The sequence below is a fragment of the Grampus griseus genome (genome assembly GCF_964374135.1).
Source record: "Grampus griseus genome assembly, chromosome: 20".
NCBI lineage: Eukaryota > Metazoa > Chordata > Mammalia > Artiodactyla > Delphinidae > Grampus > Grampus griseus.
The window spans coordinates 41,318,368-41,343,920 of NC_139014.1; the positions used below are offsets into that span (position 1 = coordinate 41,318,368).

At 53.0% G+C, this 25,553-nt stretch overlaps 1 protein-coding gene across 3 annotated transcripts in view; it reads right to left on the bottom strand.

Moving 5' to 3' along the window:
* Positions 1 to 7,149: 7,149 nt before the first annotated feature.
* The window catches only part of COX10 (cytochrome c oxidase assembly factor heme A:farnesyltransferase COX10), a 110,313-nt gene continuing 91,909 nt past the window's right edge, over positions 7,150 to 25,553 (bottom strand). For 2 of the 3 annotated variants that reach the window (XM_082678687.1, XM_082678685.1), the window contains 2 exons: positions 21,254 to 21,486; positions 7,150 to 8,974 (listed from right to left, as the gene is read on the bottom strand). In XM_082678687.1, coding sequence (XP_082534813.1) covers positions 8,440 to 8,974; positions 21,254 to 21,486 — 768 coding nt within the window. In that variant the 3' untranslated portion in view covers positions 7,150 to 8,439. The remainder of the gene's footprint in view (positions 8,975 to 21,253; positions 21,487 to 25,553) is intronic. The other variant, XM_082678686.1, reaches the window with a different exon arrangement.

A 25,553-nucleotide genomic window follows, 5' to 3' on the forward strand; every position in this document is an offset into this window, starting at 1 on the left:
GCAGAGACAAGTAAGGGAGAGAAAGCTTGAGTCAGCGTGGGCAGAGATTTCATCCTTACACGTTTGTTCTGACAAAACCCCTCTGGATGAGCCTGGGTTCTCCAGAGGAACAGGACCAAGAGGACTGAGGGATTGGCTGGTTGATAGGAATTGGCTCCTGCAGTTACGGAGACAAAGTCCCAAGACCCGCAGTCGGCAAGCTGTTGACCCAGGAGAGCCGATGATACGGTCCAGTCTGCGTCTGGGAGCTGTGACTGGTGTCGTCCAAAAAGAGAAAAAGATTTCTGTCCGTGTCTGCTGAGATTGCTCACGTTCCTGCAGCTCAAGAACACCTGTTGGACTTCAAGGTGGGCGAGAGGCCCTGGGTCCATCCTGCTTCCCTTAACTCTCCTGGAAATGGAGCCAACCTTCCAGCCGCATCCATCTGGGAATCAGGAATTATAATCACTGAAGGGACCGTATCAGATCTCAAGTAATCAGGTGGGAAAATCCTAGTGGCCACCCTATAAATCTAGATCACAGGCGAGAGCTGAATACACCAGACGGTGGGCACTGATCTGTGCTCTTGGGCAAGATGAACCAAGGGGCTCGATTCTAACCCGTGGTGTTTGCATGAAGATGTCCGTCCATCTGTGTTCACTGTCCTTTTGTCCATATGGGCACCAGGGTCAGGGCTTCTGGAGCACATTCCTTGGGGCTCCCAATGGTACCCCTGCGTAAAAGAGAAGCTGGGGGAAGGCAAAGTGGATGCAAGAGTAAGTAAAGGGACGGGGCTGTGGAACAGGCCCAGGGGTGGCCCAGGGCGGTGAGAGTAGCCTGAGACCCAGGGAGCCCCTCCGCAGAGGGGGCTGGCCACCTGGCCTCCTGCTGTGCCCAACAGCCAAGGTATTTTCAGCTTTTCGATGCTGGGGGCTGCGGGGCTATCCCTGGTCACGTTTGTCTCCAAGTGAAGTGGGTTCAGGGAGCAGATGCACCACCGTCCGAAGCGAGAGCCTGAAGGGGGTGGCCCTCTGCCTCTCCTGCCGCAGCCAGCCCAGAACTCGGCCGTAACACCCTCCTACTTCTCCCGAGACCCAGCTGATCACAGATCAGAACTGGCTAATCCTTTCCTCCCCAGCCGGCCCAGCCTCGGTGTGTCAGAGCTGCTGCCGGAACGCCGGATGCGTGAGTACAGACGGTAGCGCCTTTGATCTCCGAGCACGACGACACAGACTTATCAAATGTTTGCCTCTTTCTGCCTCTTCGAAAGGCTGATCTATAGGACGCAGCCTTAGCCTCCCTTCCTTTCTTGAAATACGAAGCGTTCGTGAATAGCCAGGGTAATATCTAACCTCCTGCCAAGGAGGCTGAGTAACAAATGCACGACATGCCCGCCAAATGGACCGCATCTGTTTGGGCTCCTCTTTTTGGGCTAAACAAATTAGCATTAAAATGCCTCGCGAGAATGCCAAGTGTCCCTTTCTAGATGGGGGGGCAGGGGCAATTCCGAGGGAGCCCCGCTTGCGGCTGATGCTTTCCTGTCCCGTGTGTCTGGGCAGGAGCCGGGTGGTTGGCGGGGAGCCAGGGAGCACGGGGACCCCAATGCCCACGGAAGCTTAGGGTTGGGGCTACTGGAAAACGGACCTGCCTGGCTCATTCCTGGCTCTTTAATCCAAAGTTTTCCCTAAACGATTCCTGAGAAGATGGAAGCGTCTTCTAAGAAGCACTTTACTTGGAGAAGAAAGGTGCTGAGGCAAATGCTCTTGACAGGAACTGACTTAGCTCTGAGGGTGGCTCTGCCACCCCGAAGAGGGTGCCGGCCTGGGAAGTCCCGGGGGTGCGGCTGACTTGGTGTAAAGAGCAGGTAGTAAAACGCCCTGGGTTTTCACCTTGTTAATGGTCTTGTAATAAGTGGACCTTCACCCGGGTCTGTATATAAAGGAGGTCCTTCCTTACGATGAGTCGGGGACCACAGGTGTCAGGCGGTCAGGAGAGGCTTATCGTGGTGATGGGCAGTGGCATCTGAGGGTCTGCATAGCCGCTGGGCGCTGCCTTTGCTGGGACCCCTTTCCCAGCGCCTCTCCTGGGCCCACTTCCTCATGGCCCTGACCCCAAGGCCTCTCTGAGGACCAAACTATGGGGTGGCCAAAAAGCTCACGCGGGGCTTGCCAGAAAGTGTGACGAAAACCTCGAAGGGACTTTTTGGCCAACCCAATACAGTGTAATTCCCCTTTGTCCACTCTCGTCTCACCGAGTTCCTCAAACCTTCACGGTGGGAGGGGACGGCACCCCAGCACCTCACTCGAGGTAAGTAGTAAACAAGTATTTGTGAATGAATAATTGTTTAAGGGGTGTCTGCTCCTTAAGGGGAGAGAGCCTGCCAAGAGTGGTGACAGCAGCGAGTGGAGAGAGATTCTGCCGCCTGGATCGAGCCGTGCCTGATCTCAGCGCGCTGAAATGCGCTAGCCTTTCTCCAGCCAGTGACGTTATAGATGGCTTTCTGGAGCTGATGGGTGACGATGCTTTGCCCCCAGAGTTGGTTTCTTATTTTGAAACACATTGCATTGGAGGGGAAAGAGGCCGAGGATCTCGAAGGTGCAGAGCTAGACCCCCGTTTCCTGTAGGACGTAGGAACGTCGGTCAGAGGACACGTGACACTGTGTCTAGGGCACCAAGTGGGGTGAGGCTTTCACGGCGCGAGACAGTTCAGGTGCAAGCTGGGACCCCACCGTCTGGAAACAGATACCTCTCTTAATGAAGGAAGAGATTTTAGCAAAACATAAAAAGCGTGATGCCAAACGAGGAGATGAACCACCAAGCAAAAAAAAAAAAAAAAAAAAAAGTTAATACTATGAATGAAGGACTTGGAAGACAAGCTCTGAGGTCCAACCCACAAAATAAAAGAAGTTATTTGCACAGTACTGCCATGAATCTTTACACCTTTTAAGTTTTTTTAATCTTTTAAAATTTTATTTATTTATTTTTTAAATTTTTGGCCATGCTGCACAGCTTGCGTGATCTTAGTTCCCCCACCAGGGATTGAACACAGGCCCCTCGGCAGTGAGAGCCCGGAGTCCCAACCACTGGCGCCAGAGAATTCCCTACACACCTTTAAAATGTATTCAGATATTTTGATTTTGCAATAGTCTTTCTAATTTTGTTTTTCGTTTCTCATGTACCATCATGTCCTTTTTAACGTCCCTCTTTTATTTTTTGTTATTTTACCTTTTCAGCAGAGTTGCCTCCCGGCCAATTAGTTTTGTAGCCAAAATACCTAGAAGCAGAGGACTTTGGGGAAGAAGCTGGAATGCGCCTTCCACTCCCTCTCTGAGAACTCTCCAGAGAGTAAGCTCCTGGGGGTCGCAGCCGAAGCTGGGTTCGTCCCTTTGTCCCACACCAGGCCCGGCTCACGGCACAGCACGTGGACGGTCACTTGCTCAGCGGATGACAGAGGGGCAGGTGCCTCTCCCCTCACTGACGCTTTGTTTGGTTTGTGTCTGTCTGTTTGTTGAGGGTGGGAAGGGTGGAGGGCGGTGTTTGTGTTAGCCCAGCTAATGCTCCCAGGATTGTTCGTCTTGTCACCTGGCCCCTCTTTAGGTGTTTGGGGTAGGGTTACTCAGCAAAGCACCCTGCTCTGTCTCCTCCAAAGTTTCCTCTGCTCCCCTCCCCTGCTCGCTCCTGCCCATCCCCAGCTCTGTTCTGGGCTTTGCTTTAGAGAGAGGAGCTGTCGGGTAGGAGCTGTCTGCTGAGGACACACTGGCTTTTACCAAGACCCTGGCACTCCATCTTCACCCCCGGCCTGGCCGACCTGCCGTCTCACACTTGGGATCCTCCCCCTCTTGGCTTCCACTTCCTAGGCAGCCCCGCAGCTTATGCGCCAGGTCGGGGTCCCATTCCTTTAAGCTGACCTGGATGCACGGGCTGGCTCTCACCCGCCGGAGGTGGGTGACGATTAAGGAAGAAGATGGAGCTAGACACTAGATTCTCTGCTAATGCATTTGAAAAAGCAAAAAGAGAGAGCAAGAAAAATCGTGGCCAAGAAGCCGACGTGACTAAGAACTCCTTGCTGCTTAGTCGTTGAGCCAAGACAGCCCTGAAGACACAGGAAAGAGCGAAAGTGTACCACACTTCGGAAAACAAAGACCGAGTAACATCAGGAAGGAACGATAGTCGTCATCTTGGCTCGACCCTGGCTGTTTTCTTCACAAGACAGGTCGAGAGCTGCGTCTGCCCTGGATTCAGTCACATGGGGCGTGTGCCCTACTCACCCCCCCACCCCGTGCTGGTCCCAGTGGAGCCGAGACAAGTGTCGCTCCGGCCCCAGCACCTGCCCTAAAGCCACCCACTCATTCCTTTGCTCACTGACGGAGCACCCGCCTCATGGTCACTCCCAAGTCCCTTCTATTCTGGGTGCCCGTGGATCCAGCAATGAGAAGCAGCCGCTTCTGCCTTACTGGGCTTAGGATCTGATGGTGGGGCAGGGAGACGGTGCATGGACAGGTGAGTGACACCTGCAGGCTGCACACTGACAGGTGCCCCGGGAGACACAGCAGGAACGGTGGGGGGGATGGTCTGAAGTCAGAGAAGGGAGATTCCAGAAACAAGAGAAGCTGTGGGTGCTGGTCTGGAAGCGGGGGTGGGGGTGGGGGGCTCTGGTCGGTGCAGCCCCGGACTGTCCTGCGGGTGGGGTGGGAACGGGGACTGTCCCAGCAGTGGGATAAGGACGGTTTACAAGCCATTTTCTCTCACGAAACCGCCTGTTATAAACAGCTTTCCGAATCAGTTCCTTCTTGATCCCAGGCTAACAGACCCTGTCCTTCTGACCACAGGGGCCTCTCGTAGCCCAGATGGGGTTATTCACATAAAAAGCACTTACTGAGGGACTTCCCTGGTGGTGCAGTGGTTAAGCATCTGCCTGCCAATGCAGGAGACACGGGTTCGAGCCCTGGTCCGGGAAGATCCCACAGGCCACGGAGCAACTACGCCCGTGAGCCACAACTACTGAGCCCATGTGCCACAACTACTGAAGCCCGCACACCTAGAGCCCGTGCTCCGCAACAAGAGAAGCCACCGCAACGAGAAGCCCGTGCACCGCAACAAAGAGTAGCCCCCTCTCACCCCAACTAGAGAAAGCCTGCATGCAGCAGTGAAGACCCAATGCAGCCAAAAATAAAAAAAATAATAATAATTTTTAAAAAGCACTTACTGAGCACCTACACTGGGCCAAGCATTGCTCTAGACACTGGGGAAAAAGTGCCGTGGAGCAGCAGTCGATTGTTGGACCCTGTTTGTTTTCCACTTGCTTTTTATTTAGTTGCCTGTCAGTTGACACCACTGATCCTACAAGACGGATGGAGAAAACATGCCCCGGACACGAAGAGCTTTGTGGATGATCGCTAGCTGGCCGATGATTCCAGAGAAAAAGCAAGGCAACATCCCAACCCAGTTCGTCTTTAAGTCAAAATCTCTTGGGCTGTGAGCATGTCATTAGAAAGGTCAAGAGAGCATTTCCCGAAAACCTTTCTCCCCTGAGTCCCTCCTGCCGTCAGTTACAAGTGTCCTGCTGTAACAGGAGTGTGCTGGGGAGGGGGGGTGGGTGGAGGTCAGAGGACGGAGACCCTGACTCCAACTGAACTCAGAGAAGTGAGTCTCCCATCACACCTGCGTCAGCAAGCAGAAAAACCTTTGCTCTGGTCCCAGCACTGCCATGGGGCAGAGAAGTGCTGAGTCCTAGTTATTTTCTTAACAAGGCAAAAGGAGTGAGGATGGACTGAGAAAAAATACACGGTCAGAGGGAAATTCAACTCTGTACATCCGCAGAGCAAAGCACAGTTTCCGACAGCCTTGTTTTTTCCCTCTAGCATCAGGGCACGGGGCACTCAAAGTGTATTTAAAACGCAATAAAGGTGTTTTGATTGGGCAAGACAGACCCTATTTTTATGTCTGAAAACACAAACCAATCCTGGGAAGAGGCAACGAACAGCATCCCCCTCACTGTCGGCCTACAGAGACAGACCCTTTGGTGAAATTTGGTTTTATCCTCAACGGATACAGTGGTTTTACTAAAAGGAAGTTGGTGCAATTTTCCCAGAGTCAGAAGGAATAGCGTGTTAAGAATCATGTTTCTTAAACAGCTAAATAAGGAAACTGGACATGACCCCTTTCCTTGTCACTAGTTTGCCATATTATGAAATAAAGTCCAAGTGCAAACCCGTTTCAAAGCACAGGCTTCTGCTCCTACCCGTGTGGCCCCCCTCCTGAGTCAGGGCCCCCAGCTTGAGTCCTGTCCTTGCAGCCACTGGCCTGACAGGCTGAGTGAAACTCTGCAGATCAGGTCCAGACAGTGCGTCCCAGGCTGGGCTCCTGACATGGCCAGGGAATCAACAGGATGAGCAAACTCAGACCCTCCTGTCTTTAACCTTGGGTCCCTGGGAGGTCCTCTGCACATGCTCGTGCCTCCCCAGTGGGGTGACAGGATTTCCCAGAGACCTGCCGAGGGATGCTTGAAACACACGGGCTTCACTGTGAGGGAAATGCTACTGGTCATCGGCCAGGGTCAGAACACCCAGCTGTGGAGGTGAAGCCCCGGGACGTCAGGAGCCCAGGTGACCGAGCAGCTGTCTGGGCTCTAGGGCTGAGGGGGTCATGGGAGCGTGAATTCCACGTTCCCGCAGGGATGAAGGGACAGGGGTCTGGGGAGGTGGTGGTCTGAGCACAGGGTAGCCCCGGGGAGGTGTGAGAAGCAGCACGGTGGTGGGGTGGGGGTGGGGGTGGCAGTGAGGGGTTCCTGTGGAAGGTTCTCATCCTGGGGTCTGAGCACCAAGGAGCTGAGACATCATTGGCTGTGCAGACTGCACACTGGGCACTGTATTTTCTGAGCCGGGGAACGACAAGTCAGGAGGTCAGAGAGGCCCCAAGGACCATTTCTAGGGCGATGGTTTTTAAGGGAGGGGAAGGGAGAGACTAGGTGATCCAGAGCAGAGGGTGGGTGTCAGGCGGATTCTTTCGGGAGCGCAGCATGCTTGCTTCCACCCCCTCAATGAGAAACATCTCCGGGTGGGACATTCTGCTCTCCTCCCGGCTCATGAAAGTGAGGCAAGTGTTATCGGTTCCACCAGGAACCGGAGATGGAGTGGAATGACGCCACACACACTATGGTTCCAGGTGCTGGTTTATTGCAGCAGGAAGAGAACCGACTCGCTTTACAAATCTGAGGGCTGTGGATGTCCCCACCAGACACACTCATGCCAGTTCCCACAGTGCCACCTGGATGCAGCCAGGAGGTGATGTTTCAGGTAAGCAGAGACAGAAATCAGATGCTACCTGCAATCGCTTTGGAAGGTTTTGAGAGAACAGGTGTATTGCAGGCACTGTTTAAGTGTTGCATAAATTCCCAGATGGATTCCTTCCGGGGCACTGAGTGACTAAAGTATCCTGTTCAGCTTCAAGACCTTCGGGCAAATGGACAGACAGCGGACAAGCAGGTGGATGTGGGGGCTGAGGAGGCTGCTGGTGACGGAGGCCACCCCTGTCTGCGGGGACCCATGCGCCTCCCAGGACCATTAAGCATCCCCATCCGGAGTCCGGCTCCTGCTTCCGGCTCTCCAAGCCACTGGACGTGTGGAGGCTGATTTCTGAATTTAGAAGATAGCAGGATGGAAATGTGTTCCTCACTAAAGGGACAAGAATGTGAGCTATGTGGGCCGGCTGGCCCCTTTCTGATTTCCCTTCTCACTCAGCCTTGAGCCGAGCTGATGACTGCAGCAGTGACTAACGAGGACGAGATGGATCAGAGCCGGAGGGATTTCTAGTTTTAAGTCCAGCATGACCCTTCCAGAAAGAAACGCTCTGACACCTCTGATATTTTAAAGTGAACTTTAAAGATGCCTTTGATTCCTTGGAGTTTCTGAAATGCTGATACGTGATAGGGTGGGCAGTGGGTGGTCCAGTCTGAGATTCCCCAGACAACCGTTTGGAATTCCTCCCGCAGAGGCTGGGCAGCAGCATGTCCTTGGCGTTCTGTTATCGTCTGAGGGAAAATGAGGCTGAGGATGTGTGTGGGACAGAGGAAGGTGGACCCGGGGGCCCTGGCTCATTCACAGGAAGGGGGGCTGCGACTGGCAGTCTGCATTTCTTCTGACAGCCGGCGAGGGAACAGAGGCCACGGAACCACAGATACCAGAGTGCGAGTGTGCACCTCGTCCGGCCACCCCGGTCGGCAGCTGGGGAGTGTGTGTGGAGGGGCTAAGAAAGGAAGGTGCGCTTGCACTTCTACCTGAGGGAGAGGACAAAGTGGGTGGGGTTAGAGGAAGAGCTCTGGAAAGACCCTCAAAGAGAAATGCGCTCCTCACGTAAAACTGCGGAGCCAACCCAATTCTTATTTGGGGAGCATTTTGGATATCACCGCGGAAAGAGTTGTCGAGTGATCACCGAGCACCAAATTAGTTTACAATCTTGTTCTCAACACAGCGACTTCTCTCCTGGTGCTTTGGAATTACCAAAATATCCTTGCCTAACAGCAAAGGGGGAAAAAAAAAACCCCTGTGCGTCTCCCTGGATGATTTTTGCTCCTCCCCACACGCCGGTCGCCGTCAACTCTGCGGCCCGCCCGCGTCGCCCTGCGCAGCCGGCCTCTTGCAGGTCAGCATCAGCAGCAGGAAAAGGGGCAGATGCCAGAGGCTGCAGAAGAACAGCTTCCGGGAGCTCTTCCGGTCTGCGTCCCTGTAGAACCGAAAGCTGAGGTAGGAAATGTACAGGTTGATGGGGAGGGCGATGACGGGGAAGGTCCACGTGGTGACGTCCAGGGCGGGGGCCGCGGCGGACATGGCGACCAAGGCCAGGCAGTGGCGCAGGGCGACGCGCCGGCACAGGTCCGGGTGGGTGACGGACATCATGCAGTAGCCGCCCCGGGAGTAGTCTTCGCGGAGGCTCCAGCTTAGCGCGTTGAAATGAGGAAACTGCCAGGAGTAGAGGATTCCTCCCAAAAGACACGCTCCTGCACAGAGGTTTGGGGAAGCAAGACACGCCGTCATCAGAGATCTACAGAGGCACCCTTTCCGACAGCTGCCGGCCCTGGCGGCGCGCTCCCACCCCGCAAGCCAGACTCCCTCGGGTCCTCGCGCGTCTGCGCTTCCCTCTCTGCTCGGAGATGGAGGTGGGCGGGGGCGGGAGGCTTCCCACAAGGCTGAGCACCTGTGGCACCTGACCGCCCCCCGCCCCCTGCGGTGCCAACACCGCGACAACAAAGGGGGTCACGTTCAGGGGCGGCCCAGTCCCAGAGGGCCTTCTGGGCCGGGCTTTTAGCTGTTTCCACCAGCCGGCTCGCGAGTGAGGGGCTTGGGCAGCGAGGTGGAAGGCCGCTCCGGGCAGGTGGCAGCTCCCCGCTCAGCACCGACAGAACCGCAGTCCTTATGGGCGGCACTGGGGACGCGGGGGCAGCAGGCGGGGCGCACGGCCCGCACCGCAGGGAGGGCGGGGGACTCCCCAGCGCAACCTGAATACGCAGAGCGGCACAGGAGCAGAGGCTCCGCTGTTTCTCAGAACAGGTGAACACCTGAGCACCCTTTCTCCGGAACTGGATCTTCCCCCCAACACGGTGGGGTGAAGGCTGCCAGTTACTGAGTGCCTCCTTCTAACAAAGACTTCTACAGTCACCTCACTTAATCCGACTGCAGGACTTGAGGTAGGTTTTATAATCCTCATTAAGCGAACGAATCAGATGATGCTAAGTTCTCCAACAAGAGGTGAAGGAGGAACTCAGCGGGAGCCCGTCTGGTTGCAGCCCCGGCTCCCCCGCGGCACTGGGCCGGGTCTCCGGAAGGGGCTGCAGCCATTCCTGAGCGGACGGTTCATTCCTCCTCTCCTCACACAGGGCATGTTCCCCGAGCGCCCACTGAGAGGCGAGCGCGGCCTAGGCACCGCGGATGCAGCGTGAGCGCCAAGCCACGTGGGCCGAGTTCCCCCAGAGCCGCGCATCCAGAGGCCCGCGGCGGCTGTGCAGAAGCATGTGCAAGGGGGCGCAGGGCACCGGTGCGCAGCGCACAGGGGCGCAGCGCATGGAGCGGAGCAGACGTCTAGAGGAGGACGTCTGCGCCCAGAGAGGAGTGACCAGGCCAGTGCGGTAATCAAGGCCCCCGGGCAGGAGGCGCGGCAGTCACAGCATGACAAGAAGACTAGGGCGTGTGTTAGGATCCACAGAGCTGTACATCAGAACAACAAGGTCGATTTTACTGTATGATAATTTAAAAAGTAAATTAAAATAAAGAAGGCAGGCATGTGTCTGGAGTGCAGAGAGCAGCGGGGCCAGGTTCCAGGATCAGCCAGAGGGACAGGCAGGGCCACTCGCCCCCGCTCTGCAGGCGGCGCCAAGGACTGTTCCATCCTAGAAGCAGCAGAAAGCCATGGAGGGGACTTAACGCGTGAGAGTGCACATGTGCGTGTGGCGAGAGGGGCTGAGGAAAGGGGCCCTGGTGAAAGGACATGCTGGAGGGGCCCAGGCAGCTCTGGACGGATCACTCGGGAGAGGAGAGGAGAGGAGAGATGAGGGGAGTGAGGATCGGGGCGGTGATGGCGCAGCAGGAGAGATGGGCCTGAGAGGGACCAAGGAGGCAAAGGTGACAGGACGTGAGTGCAGAGAAGGGAGGGAGGTGTCGGGAGCGACTCCTGGGCCCAGGGGTGCCCGGAGACCTCGCGCCCTAGAGGACACACCCAGAAGCCGTGCAGGGCAGCTTCTAAGGGTAACTCTGGTGTGTTCGGTCTGACACGCCCTTGGGATATCCACACGGCAAGTCGTGAGGAGGGTCTGGGCTGCGATGCGTCCCCCACGGGGTGAGCCACCTATCCCGTCACTGCCCGTTTCCTTTCCCCTCCGGGATGTGAACTCTGTGAGGGTTTGTTCCTCTTTTTTTCATCTCCAGAGAGAAGTGCTGCATACCATGGGGCAAAGGGTCCTCCAGACCAGCCCCGGAGCCCATGTACACAGAGAACTGCTCCACAAAAGCCATTCCCAAGACCCCCGTTTCCAGCACTGACGTGTAAACCTTAGGACCTTCTACTGCCCCTGCTTCCTTCCTCCTCGGAGGGTCCCGGACGCGCTGACTCACTCGGGGTTCCCTGTGTCTCAGACCCCCACCTGCCTCTGGGGCCCCTGATCTGAGAACTGGGAGATTGAGGACCCACTGGAACCCACCCTGGGAAGCACTGTGCTGCAGGGGGCTTGAGCATGTGCACCCACTGTCCTATCTTAGATGGTGATGCATATCTGCTGAGGCCCTCGTCTGTGGGAATGTGCAGAAAAACAGGGCGGGGTCTGGGGCGGCGACTGCTAACACAGGACCCTCAGCAGGAGAGAACACAGTCAGATCACTGAGAGTCCTCCAGAGAGTAGGCGTGGGCTCCAAGTCCTGCCACGCACCTGCCGGACAGAATCAGAGGAAGGAAGCTGCTCTTCATTTTGGATCTTTATTTGTGAGTCAACCGACTCCTTGGCAGCCTTCCAATCCAGGAGGAAAATAACAAAGACTTGCCCTTAGGGTCCCTATTTTGGTAGGGTGGCTGTCAAATCCCCTGCAGACCATTTTAACCCTGTCTATAACTAGCACATATATACATCTTCATTCATGTAGACACATTCCAATTTGAACAGCAAAAGAAGCAGCTACTGGGACTCCCCTGGTGTCCAGTGGTTAAGACTCTGCGCTTCCACTGCAGGGGACGCAGGGTCGATCCCTGGCCGGGGACCTAAGATCCCGCATGCCGTGGGGCCAGAGGAAAAAAAAAAGAAGCAGCTACTATTTGTTGAATCTGGTGGCAAACAGAGGACGGTGTCAGCCACCCACCAGGTACGACCCTGGAGGCCAGAGAGGCAGCGGCCAAAGCGACAGAGCCCTGCACGGGGTCCAGCGGGAGGCGCACACGACGCAGGCGACACTGACGGCTGCTACTCAGAGAATCAAAAGAGGGCAGCAGGATGGGCGACCTGGGAGTGACTGCTCAGGGAAGGCGTCCCCAAAGGTGGTGTGTGAGCCACGTCTCAACTGCACTGATCCTGGGAAGAGTCACTCGTTGTGTCTCTGGGAGACGTGCAGGCTGTGGGGAGGCATGGGGAGTGAGGAGACAGCCAGCAAGGGCGGGGCCGGGTCTCAGGGTACCTGCACACCCGATGGGGAGGGGCATCTCCCCCAGAGCAGCGGAGAGCAGGGAGGAGGGACAGGTGGCAGAGACCACTGAGGGGACAGGTGGTTGGGGGGAACTGGAGTGGCACACACTGATGCCTTTTCCTCCGGGGGGGACCCGCACGGTTCATGGTGGAGACGTGAAGGTTCTCTCTGTGGCCGTATTAGGTTTGCCCAGCAGACATCCATCCCCACGAAGGCCTGGAGGCTTGTAGGCAGGCCCGCGGAGGGTAATCACGTCCATGCTCTCCCGTTCCCGGCACCTTTCTACAGGCACAGCTGCTCTCACCTCATAGATGAGAGATTAAGTAACTTGCCCAAGGCTATTCAGCACCCCGGCACCATGTACCAGCACCTTCTCCTAGAAAGTTGTTGCCGAACAGTAACAAGGGACTGCCAGGTGGTCGTCAGAAAGCCAGTGGAGCAGAGCAGAGGAGGGCTTGCTGGAAGTAGAAATCCCATGTATTAAGATAAGAGTGCTGGTGCCTTAAAAAACAAACAACCAAGGTTGTTCAATTACAAACACACAGGTAATATTTTTCTTGACAGTGAGCACCCTTGGGGAATTAGCCAAGACAGAAGGGAAGGGGGCAGCACCCAGGTACAAGTGAAGTGGAAAACAGACCGACAGAAGGAGACTTCTTCGTATTCCGATGGCAAAATAGAGCCATCTCTGGATGTCAGAGGGGCCAGCACAGAGGAGGCAGTGTGACTGGTTCTCGGGGCACTGGGCCACTCGGAGGCTTTGAACGCAGCCCTAGCCCAGGGGAGCCGACAAGACCAAGCTGTGTCCCCAGAGGAATGGCATCAGGGCTCACGTAGAGACGGGGGAGGGGACGGGTAGGTCAGGGCTCAGGAGCTGTTTTGCTCTTGCAATGGCTGAGAAAGAGCCAATTCAGCCAGGAAACCAGGCTCGAAACGGTTAAGACATCAGGCTCCCACGTGGAATCTTGTCTTTCTCAAAAGCCCTCTTTTTTCCCCGTGCCAATTGGAGTATTCTGTTTTGCTCAATACACGTTTTTAGTTACGCTTCTCCTTCAAATAACATAATTTAAAAAAAATCACTTTCGTAAGAGTGGCATGCTGCTTTCTCTGGGAGAGGAAATTGGGTAGGGGTTTGGGTCATGTCACAGATGAAAGAGCTTTAGAAATCACAGCTTAGCCTTCAAGGAGTGTAATCAGAAAACCCCACCCCACACAGCTCTCCTTGATGGGCTGCAAGGCCTCGGCTCCGTAAAAGATGTAAAACAAATGACTGTCTCCATCAAGATAAGGCGAGCTAGAACAGGAAGGCTGGAATTAGTCCAGGGGCCTTGGGGGAACCCACCTTCCTCTTGGGGGGAACATAAAGCCCTCGGTTTCCTGACTCAAATGCTTCACCTCAGCCTCACCCCCACGAAGCAGTCTGTTTTCACTGGGCCCATGGTCTGTGACAACAAATATTTACTGTTTGCCCACTACAGGGCAGGCACGGTCTACTCTCAAGGCCTCTGCTGGAGTCTGGCCAGGGACAGAGACAACACACAAGGGGTCACAGCCCAGGAATGTCACCTTCGGTGCAGGGCTTCAGGGGAGCACACAGGAGCAAGACCTCAGTCGGCCCTGGAGAGGTCAGGGAAGGCTTCCTGGAAGAAGTGATATGTAAACTGAGATTCAATGATGGTCTCTGAGGTTCAATCCATTCACACAAGCCGTGCGTTTCCTCCTTCTCTGCAATGTGTTTTCTCATTTTCCTACCGGTCTGCAGAATCTTCATACATACTTGGTTTAATCGTATCCAGAAGAAATGTCTGCTTCCTTTCTTTTAATCAAATATCTGTTGGTCTATGAATACACAGGATACGGAAACTTGTGAGGTAGTTGGCGTATCTGTGCGAACGGACTCTCCAGAGGACAGCAACTTCCTGAGATCATGATGCCATGATCCCAGCTTGGAGGCAACTCCAGAGAAGGGCCAGGTGTCAGCGGCCTTACTTCCTTCACTCCACACACAGAAAACAGAGGTGAGCTCGTCGACTGTGCTGTGTGTGACCAGCTGAGGGGAACCCTTATCTTCTGGCACCCTCTCCGATTAGGGGGGCTCCTTAGGTGAGGCAAGGCCAGCCAGTGTCTTCCCAGTGACTCTTGGAAAACACTCTCGGAACATCTCCCAAGCATCTCTACGCCACACCGGCAGGTGGAGACCCTCACCCTTGTCCCCTCTGCTCAGGTTCGTAGCGTACTTCCATCATTTTGTTGGCAAACAAAGCCAAGGCAATCCCAGCCAATGGCTTCCCAACAGGGTGGAGACAAAAATCTCCAAGTTGGAGCTCTGACTCTGTATGGGCTCTTCCAAAACACACTCCTCTGGAATGGAGCTCAGTGGTTTCAGCTTGCTTTCTCTGCTGCCTGGCGGGCTTACGTTCAACCCTTCCCACCCCGACCCCAACCATTCACTGCCCTTCGCTGCCGACGCAGGTCCAGCAAAGCCTGGGCTGGGCTCGGGCAGTCCTCCCTCCGCGGACAGTGGGCTCCCTCTCTCCACGTGGCCCTCAGCAGCTTTGGGGTGTCGTGCTCATGTAAACTGGGGCTGGCTGGGGGAGCACAGCCAAGTCCAAAGCTTCATGGTCAGCAGTTTCAAAGCCCTTCTTTTGAGGGTGAACACAGAGGCGCCTGTGGGACAGGTCAGCCTCCCCCATGTGTTGAAATTCCATGGTGCCGTAGAGAAAGGGAAGAGGACGGGGGCCAGTTCATCAACTGCATGGCGACAAAGGGGAGATGAAAAGTCCCCTGGAAATAGGAAATAGAGTCGGCAATGGCCGCCTGCCCTTGAAGAATGCTCTGGCAGTGACTGGGGAATGATGAAGAGGCACGGCGAGGAGAAGGGATGCTCTCCCTGCCTCCCTCCACGGTCCACTCCGCACGGTCCCAGCCCCGCTGTCCACGCCCCACCGTCCATGCAGAGCCGCCCGAGGTTTCATTTGAAGCACAGTCGGGGGAAGAGGCAGCACAAAGCCCTGACTCTGAGCAAGGTGACCCCTCCCCTCCTCTTCCCCCAGCTCCCCTGGGGGCTCCGAGCCTCTGTCGGTGCTCTAGGAAACTCACTTGCTCCCCACTCGCCAGCTCACACTTGAAGGTCTGTCCGTTTATCACCCGAGCATGAATCTGTTTGTTGAACAGAACTGACTAAATGTGCACTGCGGGCCAGGCCTCACCTACTGTGGTCCAGCTCCTGTGATCCTGCCCAGCTACGCGACCCGGGGGTGACAAGGCTGCGCCTTGTTGTGCCAAACGGTCGCCAATTACACCGCCGACCTCCGGCTCGCTGCGTGTTTCTCACGTGGTCCTTCTGACTTTTGTTTCTTCGTCTTTGAAGACAAGAGGGCTCTAAATATCGTTTGGTTTGCTAATATTCCTGCAATGTCTCTTGGTCACTCTGTCTTTAGAAATGTCATTTATCTTAATCAATCTCAAGCTCTAAGACTAGTTATGGAAAAATCTCACACGAAAGGAATTTACTCGTTTTCGAGTTTGATCTCAAAGTGAGGCAGTGTTTTAAAGGAAATCTTCAAAAGGGCTTGGGTTCAACAGTGCCTGGTACTCGTTAGCCCTCAATAAATATTTGTGGAATGAATGAGTGAGTAAATTCTATTCTACCTTCCCATCCCAGAATAAAGGAGGTAAATAAAGTGAAACGGTATTTAACATTTTGTAGTTTACCAGCTGAGGCTAAAAAAACTCATTCTCTTTTTGTTACTAGAACCATCCATCTGTCAAATGTCACTTCCTGATAAGAGTCCGTCTCTGAGTCCTCATTTGTAACTGAATGTTGGCTGACATAATTAATGCTGACCACACAACAACATCTGAATTACAAACCAAAGGCCATTTACAAATCTCTTCAAGGCAGTCACCAGAAGCATGCCATAAGACCGGGGATTTATTCAAATATAGGAAAATAACAAAACAGAATCTGAGCCTTTTTAAGAAATGGGGGTGATGGGAAGAGAGGTGGCTTTGGCATGGGAGAGGGGAAGGGACTTTAACCCGAAGCCTTCGGGATAAACTAGACCGTCTCTGGAGGTGAACGCTGCTGAGAGGCTACCATGTGCGGCTCCAGCCCGGGCCAAGCAGGAGCATCTGCTGTCGGGCACTTATCCGCGGTGTGCCCCCCACCCCCACGCCCTCCCCCGGGCGTGCAGGTCGCTTGTCTCCTTGCTGGCCACTGCCTGCAGAATCAAACCAAGCACTTCCGTTCCTAAGGCAGCGAGCTGGCTGCACCACGGGCCAGCCCTCTTATTGGGCCTTCCTGAGTTTTAGTTGCTAAGCATTTTTAATGTTTTCTGCTAACAGCAGTTAAGCTCCCCCGCCCCCCCCCCAAAAAAAAAGCAAAGTAATTAGGCAGGTGGGAGGAAAGGTCTAAGCCTGGGTCTCAGAGGAGAATGGACACAGGAGAAAATTCCACTGTAATGATCACCTCTATTGACACAAAAAGCGCTTTTAGGGCTGGGCCCTGGCTGGGACTGGCACCCTCTGAAACAAAAATTCCACTGGGAGAGAAGAGCTACCTGTTCACAGTTCTTTGTGCAGCTACAAAGCAGCAAACACCAAGAACACCTAATGTTTGTTTAGCTTTTACAATTTCCATCCGTTAGTCTGTTTGTCTTCACCTCACCCCTCCCCCTGCCCACCAATCCAGCCTCACTCGCCCACCCACACTGAGCTGGATTCTGAAGGGTCACATCAAGCACAGGCTTTGGACCCACACCACTGGGGCATCTAGAACAGCGAGAAATTCTTTTCCACTAGTGGTAAACACAAACAAACAAAACCAACAACAACAATAATGTTGTGGGGAAAAGAAATCAGAACCCCATGGCTGTCTTATGTTTCACGTCTTTACTGGAGGCGGGAAGGCAGCACCATCTCTTCCGTGCTTGGTGCCCTGGAGGTCTTGATTGGCCCCGTGGCCACTACAAAAACCACAGAAAGATCTAGATGCTAAGAAGGGTGCTTCCGAACACTGCATTTCTTCACTCTGTCGGCCGTCTGGGAAGCACACAGTTTTTTCTGTAGCTACAAATCTGGTATCTTTCCTCCCATCCAGAGTCAGTTCCCTCGAGGCAGGACCCTGAAGGTGAGGCTTCAGGATCCCCATCACACACGGCCCCGAGCTGCTGCCCCCCAGTCGTAACCAATGTCCACCAAGCCCCAGGAAAGGGCTTCAGCCCAAGTCCACCTGGTCAGGGAGACGGCGACTGAAATGAAGGCCGGGGCTGGTATGCAGCGTCCTGAGGCGGAGGCACGGATTTCGGTCTGTGTAGACTTGTATGCCTACCAACCCCTGTGCACACATTTTCCGTTTCTTGGAAAGCACTTTCCCTTCTCAACTAAACGGGCCGCGACTTAACTCAGAAGTCACTCGGCTCCGAAGTCTTCCTGGACCGATCTGGGGGCCAATTTAAGAGAGCCCGGAGCCCCCGCTAAAGCTCTCTGCTCAGGGAAATACTTAATCACCGGCCTGCCTCTCCCTGAAGACTCTGAGACATGAGACACAAGTGAGAACCGGGACTGGGTTTAAGTGACCCTGTATCTCTCAGGGCCTCGCATGCAGTGGCGGCTGGGGGGACGGTTCGGGAAGGCGCGAGCCGAGTGGGCCTCTGTCACCTCTGTCACCCACCTCCCCCTCCCTCCCCAGCAGCAAGCTCGACAGAGTTTTCCAAACACTTCTCTCCTCATGGCTGCTCCACAGTGACCAGTTTTTGGAGGTTTAAAGACAAGATGGTTTGGAGATACCACAGAAGAAAGGAAACATTGCTGGCTGTTTTTTCTCAGAAGGGCTCCTTCAAACAAACACGTTCCCAAAGATAAGAACCCAGAAGAGATACAACCACCTCGGTAAATAGTACAGATGACACTGTTAGCACATCTCTGATAATACCATCTGCCAAGGCCTTGGCCCAAATCCCTCGGTATTTCCAGGGCATTCTAACAGTAAGAGCGCTCGCTGGTTCTGCCTTTTCAGATTGGCGGTTCTCAAATGTAGTCCCTGGACCAGGGGTATCAGCATCACGTGGGAACTTGTTAGAAATGCAGACTCTCAGGCACCTCCCCAGACCCACTGAGTCAGAAACTTTGGGGGAAGGGCCCAGGATGCTGAGTTTTAACAAGCCCTCCATCCAGGTGATTGACATGCACTAAAGTTTGAGCACCATCGTGTTGGACTTTGGCTAGCGGCTGCCACAGTACAAAGTGCAGTTCTAGAAGATGAAAAAACTATATAAAATCATAGCTGACTTAGTCCGTAAAATCCAGGAATAAAAATCTTTCAACTACATTCTCTCAGATTCTGCCTTATTTCTTTGAGTCATTTCCTTCTGTACTCATAGGTGATGCTCAATATATATCTGGCGATTGACCTTGGAATACCTTAGAGTTTTTTCATCCTTCAAACGGAAGCTACTTATTCACTGTTTCATTCATCCATTATTTCATTTACTCAATTCATTCAAAGATCTACTGCTTAGCTCAAGTTGGCTCTACCTATCAAATTAATGTCTTGAAACTTTTGAAGCAATTGCAAGCATTATTTAAAGTAGCGTTCCTCTTTCTGTATAAACCTCACAAGGCTTTGGGTGTGTGATTTGATCTGTGGTAATTAAGGATTCTGGGGGCAGTAAACCATGTTGTCATTGTGCGCCCCACAATGCACCTTCAAGATTTACACAAAAGGGGTATAATAGAAATCAATCACAACAACTGCAAAAGGACCTTCTTTTCGTGGCTTTACAAACCTTTCAGGCTGCTCTGCTTTACACCAGGGTCAGTTCAGGTAGATGAAGGGTCTCGTTTCTCAAGACAAACGTGCATTTTCAGGCCGCTACCTATAAAAGGTACAGCCTGGCCCTGAGCTGTTCCTCATTAATGAGTTTGTATACAAACAATTAACTTTGGATTGCAGAAATACTACACCTCAAATTAAAAAAAAAAAATTAAATATGCCCATTAGCATTTTAGCCAGATCCGGACTGTGGCTGAACAAATAAGGGCTCCACCTGGATGTGCGTCCTAAGTGGGAGGACCTGAAAAGCTTCTCTCTCTGGCCTCCAGGGAGGCAGCTTGAACACATGCTGAAGCCCAAGCTCTTCGCAGGAAACTGCCAGGGGCCTCCAGCCTTCAGCAAGAACCTGGGTCCGAGCACCCTGCATGACAAAGGTGACTGAGTTCTCCACGGCCCTGGACTGGACAGCCCTCACGTACCTCCAAGCGATACCTGTCCCTGGGGCTGTCACACTTGGCCCTGACCCTGGCCCTGGCTGGGATTCCCTGGACAGAAAAGGTAGTTTCTGGTGCCTTGTTCCTTGTGACAGGTTTGAGGAAACTAAACAGGGCTGTGTCCATCCGGCAGGCAGGTGGCTTGGAGCAGGCATCCGAGGGCTTAGGCAGGAGGACGTGGATGGGAACAGAGCACACAGTGCGGGGCGGGCGGGGAGGCAGAGCCTGGGAGCGACCTGCTTGCTTTCCAGTGTCTGGGCGATGACTGGAAAGGCCTGGAGGGCACAGCAGGGGGAGGCTAGCTGGGTCAAGGGTGGGGATCAGGCTGAACTGAACAGCAGGAATCTGACCAGGAGGTTTGGCAGTGCCCAGGTGGGCTCTTTAAATTTACAACTGAAAACCGGGGGTGGAGGGTGGGGGCGGGAGCTCATTCGTCATCTGGTCCAGGGATGCCAGAGCCCTGCTTTCCCTCCCACTTCCCTCACCCAAGACACAGATCGCTGATGGACCCAGTGCTTTCCCTCTAAGCCGGGAGGCATCTCCCTGTCCCAAAACAACAGCCAGGGAACAATCGGGAACTGCTCAGACTCCGCCAATGAATCAAATCTCACCACCTTCCTTCATCTGTACTAATTAACACCAGCTTTATGATTGAGGGAGATTCAATAACAAGTCAGCAAATCCTCACAACAGCTCCATGAGAAGGGTCTTTCCAGTCCCAGGTGGGAGGCGAGGAGACACCGCGTAAGGAGGTCAAGTTTGGTTCTGAAGGGCAGCCAGCTAAGGGCGGGCGCGCCCCAAACCCAAGCCCCCTCCCCCAGGGCCAAGCCCTTCACCGATGGGCTGACACCATCTCCCGCTCGCAGGAGACTGGCTTCAGGCTCATCACAGAACAAACAGGCACATACGTTTCAGAATATTATATTCGCAGATTCATGAAACGCCAACATTTACAGGATATTAAAGCCACTGTAAGAGACAATCCTGGTAAAGGTGCGATCACCTCTGTAAGCTTCCAAATGGGAACGTAAGAGCTTTTACGAAAACGTTTCAGAAACGTGGCTTCTAGGGCAACGGTTTATGGCCAACAGCCTTTTGATTGCTCATGTGAAAAATATGTACTTACATATATTGCAGGAAACCTCACCACTTCCTTCCTAAGCGTTGGTGAAAAACAATAATTACTTGACTAATTAGACTGTGAAACTTCCCTTACAGATGGTAAAAAGGAGTTATTTTCACCCCACAAATTTACTTGTGACATCCCAGCCAAAAAACTGGAGGAATGTTTCAATGGTTTTATTGTAGACAGCATGAAAAATGTAAGCAAATCATATAAAAATAAATTAGAAACTAATGAAAATAGTCTGTCCTCTCCTAAGAGGGGAAAATAGTCTGGTTCTGGGGGAGCGAAGAGCTGGTGCAGGAGGCCTGCTGACGAGGCAGCATCCGCTGTGCCCGGGCCGGCCCTGATACCCACTCCAGGATCGGGACCGACCCCACACAGCACCAGGCCTGCCTTGGCTCCTGACTTCCAGGTGCTTTCTTCTCATTCTACCTGTTGCCCTTTGTTTTCTCTCAGCCCTTCCCTACTGGTGAGAGCATCTGTTCACCCAGAAGCCAGGCTGACACGGTCTCCCTGCAGCTCTACACTCGATACTTCCGACGGCCACAACCGCACACGTGCCAAAGGATTGGTACTGAATAGAACGGTATCTACCACCAAGTACTGCAGCTCAGGGAAGGAAGTGGCCTCTGACCAGCGGCGTTAGCGCGTGGAAGAGCCCCTGAGCTCGCGGGGCCAGCACCCAGGCCCCGGGTCTGTGGAGAGACGCTGAGACACTCACCAGCATCCAGGCTGCCCGTGGCCGCGGTCCAGCCCATGAGGGGAGGGATGGCCCCCACGACGGCTCCCACCCACGTGTTGGCAATGCTGATCCTCTTGAGCGGGGTGTAGCAGCAGGTGTACAGGAAAATGTTGAAGAGCCCCAGAGCTCCCGTGAGTGGGTTTACGCCCCAGGTCAGAAGGGCAACTCCCGGAACTGCACAGCAAGTGGCAAAGGACACAGCTAGCAACGGGCTGGAAGAGAACGGGACACAGAGCCATCACTTTCAGCTCCAGGCAATCACGACATGGGGCACAGGTACAGGGAAGTGAGCTGGGGGGCGGTGCTGGCCTGGCTTCTGCCCTGAACCAGGACATCCTCTGGATGACATTTACAACGAGGGGGGACTGGCTTGCAGGAGCTCGGGCTGCTCCTCCTGGCTTCGCCAGCCGGGACTAACAAAGTGAAGAGAGTGGAGGCCGCCGAGGCCCGGATTCAACAGGCGGCCCTGCCCCACCTCCCAGGCCGCAGGATGTCCTGGCCTCCCTGTCCTTATCTGAGCAGCAGTGACCGCCCCCTCCTCCCAGGGCTGACGCGAGGGCTGCCCAACAAGGCACCTGCTTTGCACACGGTTCTGTTGCACAGCTGGTGGGAAGTTAAGTGATCGTGACAGATGAACCCTTAAGAACCCAGGATTTAGGATTTGGGCAAAAACCAGTATCTTACTTCTGGAAGCAGTTCTGTCCATTTACTTATTCTTTATTTAAAAACATCACCCAGTTAGTACTAATGCGTAAGGACAGTGTGTCTGAGTACCACTATGTGTAATAAATTACAGGCTCAGCACGGCACCAGCTCTGGGCCAGCAATGAGACACCAGGGGCCGCCCGCGGTGATCACGCTGCCCGGCCGAACCGTGGTTTACGGACACACAGCTTTCAAAAGAGGCAGCACAACGCCCTATATGTAAATTGTCAGATAAAAGTCTACAGCGCTAAAGATGACCGCAAGCCTGGTTCTCAACAGAGCCTACTTTATACAGTGGACTTCCTGGGGCCTCTTGTGAAAGGCTTTTCGAAAGTGTGGATAAACTGCATCTACTAGTCCCTGCCCATCTGCATGTTTCTTTACTCCCCTGAAGAAACCTAAGGAGGGCGCTTGAGCCTGTCTCCTCCTTGGAGAAGCCATGGCTCACTCGCAGGCCCCAGCACGTGCCCGTGGGGACACAGGCGTCATGGGTGCAGCTCCGAGGGGGCTCTGGTTTTAGGGAGGCCGGCTCGCGTCCCTGCAGGCACGCCTGTGGGTGCGGCCATGTCCCTGACACTGCCTGCCTGTCCCTCAAGGAAAAGACAAGATGCGGGGGGGGGGGCGAGGAGCCCCCAACCCCTCAACAGACATCCTTCCCTCTTACTATGAGTGATGGATACCTTCATCTTGACTTCTTCCTCCCATTTTCTCTCTCATTTTTAAAGGTAAACGCTCCAGTTTTGCTCTTGTGTAATCCCCTCCCTGTCTGTCTTTCACCTTCTCCCTCCACTGAGCCACATCCTCACGTCAACGGCCTTGTTCACATTTCTCCAAGGTCTGACCATCCCCTCCAAACCCAACTAGCCTTGACTTCCCCATCCCTCCCTCTGCTATCGGCCCCAACTCTCTCCCTCACACCTACTGAAGTAGATTTCTCTCTGCTGTGACCTGGATAAACACCATGTGATACACACCATGTGACCTGGACCACCTAGCTTCCCTGTAGAGCAGACACACAGTTTTCCAGGGGCACGGGGAGGAAGACGCCTGGGGTCACCTCTCACATTGGTCCAGAAAGTGGAACTGAAACGGCTGAGAAGCAGTGCAAAAATTGTAACTGCTGTTCTTCTTTCAATCAGGTACTTTATAGCTTATAAGAACAGATTTTTTTTTCCCTATGGGACTCTGAAAAGCTAGTTTTATTTGGGTGGAAGAAAAATGTGGCTCATAAACATTTTTATTTTTCCTGAATTGGACCTTGTGGGGAAGAAAAAAAGGCTGTTCACTCCTTCTCCAAGGACTGTGGAAGCCAGTTGGATTCAAAGGTATTAGTGTTGTAAAAAGCCCTTTTACAAAAGTGCACGTGAACTTAATTTATTGAGATAGGCGATTTTACGTGCAAGTTTAGTTTCTGACCCTTGTCGGAATCACAGAAAATCATGAGACTCAAGTTTGGTGTTTAAATCCGTGCTCAGGGGCACGAATGAAAATTGGGTAGGTTGACAAACCATGTAAACAAAAATGAGGATATCCGCCCTGGTAGGGGTGAGCACTCTCAGCGCCCAGACACTCAGGGAACCCATTTCCTTCCCGGTCCAAGGAGCCTGGGGTCGGCTCGTGTTGTGGGTAAAAGTGCCCCAATGACTAATTCTGTGAAGTTTATACTCCTGTGCTTTATTTTTCATAAACATATATGTTTATCAACAGAGGAATGGATAAAGATGTGGTACTTATATACAACGGAATGTTACTCAGCCATAAAAAAGAACAAAATAATGCCATTTGCAGCAACATGGATGGAACTAGAGATTGTCATACTGAGTGAAGTTAAGTCCGACAGAGAAAGACAAATATCATATGATACCACTTATATGTGGAATGTATAGTCACAGATGTAGAAAACAAACATAGTTACCAGGGGATAAGGGGGGGAGGGGTAAATCAGGAGACTGGGATTGACATATACACGCTACTATATATAAAATAGATAACTAATAAGAACCTACTGTATAGCACAGGGACCTCTACTCAATACTCTGTAATGGCCTATATGGGAAAAGAACCTAAAAAAAGAGTGGATAGTTGTATATGAATAACTGATTCACTTTGCTGTATACCTGAAACTAACACAACATTATAAATCAACTATACTCTGATAAAAATTTTTAAAAAATAAAATTAAGGGGCTTCCCTGGTGGCGCAGTGGTTGAGAGTCCACCTGTCGATGCAGGGGACACGGGTTCGTGCCCCGGTCCGGGAGGATCCCACATGCCGTGGAGCGGCTGGGCCCGTGGGCCATGGCTGCTGAGCCTGCGCATCCGGAGCCTGTGCTCCGCAATGGGAGAGGCCACAACAGTGAGAGGCCTGCGTACTGAAAAATAAATAAATAAAATAAAATTTAAAAAAAATTTAAAAGTACTTACTCTTCCCCCTACATTTGAGGAAAGGAGGGAGAGAGGGCGGAAAAAAACCCATAAAAGTAACATGTTCATTTCCAAAAATTTGGAAGGACAGAAAATCACACAAAATATTCTAAATTAGCTTTTCAAAGAAACATTGGTTTATAGCTTTCTAGACTTTTTTTTTTTTTTTTTTTTTTTTTTTTTGCGGTACGCGGGCCTTTCAGTGTTGTGACCTCTCCCGTTGCGGAGCACAGGCTCCGGACACGCAGGCTCAGCAGCCATGGCCCACGGGCCCAGCCGCTCCGCGGTATGTGGGATCTTCCCGGACCGGGGCACGAACCCATGTCCCCTGCATCGGCAGGCGGACTCTCAACCACTGTGCCACCAGGGAAGCCCTCTAGTCTTTTTCCAATGATACATCTACTTTAAAAATAACTGAGAACAGGGACTTCCCTGGTGGTGCAGTGGTTAAGAATCTGCCTGCCAATGCAGGGGACACGGGTTCGAGTCCTGGTCCAGGAAGATGCCACATGCCACAGAGCAACTAAGCCCGTGCGCCACAACTACTGAGACTGCGCTCTAGAGCCCACGTGCCACAACTACTGAAGCCTGCACGCCACAACTACTGAAGCCTGAGCGCCTAGAGCTCGTGCTCCGCAACAAGAGAAGCCACCGCAATGAGAAGCCCACGCACCTCAATGAAGAGCAGCCCCTGCTCGCTGCAACTAGAGAAAGCCCACGTGCAGCAACAAAGACCCAATGCAGCCAAAAATGAAGAAAGAATTACTTTGCTTGGCTCTTTAAAAAAAAAAAAAACTGAGAACACAATGAATTGTGGTTTTGTTGCTTATTCTATTTTCAATATATCTTAATAATTTCCCTATGCAGTTAAGAATTATTTCACACCATTATCATTAATAGTTACATAGTGGCCTATTCCGTGGATATACCACAATTAATTCAATCAATATGTCTTTTTGGACACAGCATTTTTCCAGTTTTTAATTAGAAATAATGTTGGGATGAATATCTCATAGACAGGTCGTTGTTCACAGCTCTGACTATAATACATTCTGAGGATAAGTTCCCAGATCACTAAGTCAGATGACATGAACATTTTTAGGGGTTCTGACTTGTACCCCAGCCTGTACTCGAGAGTTTATACTAGTTTA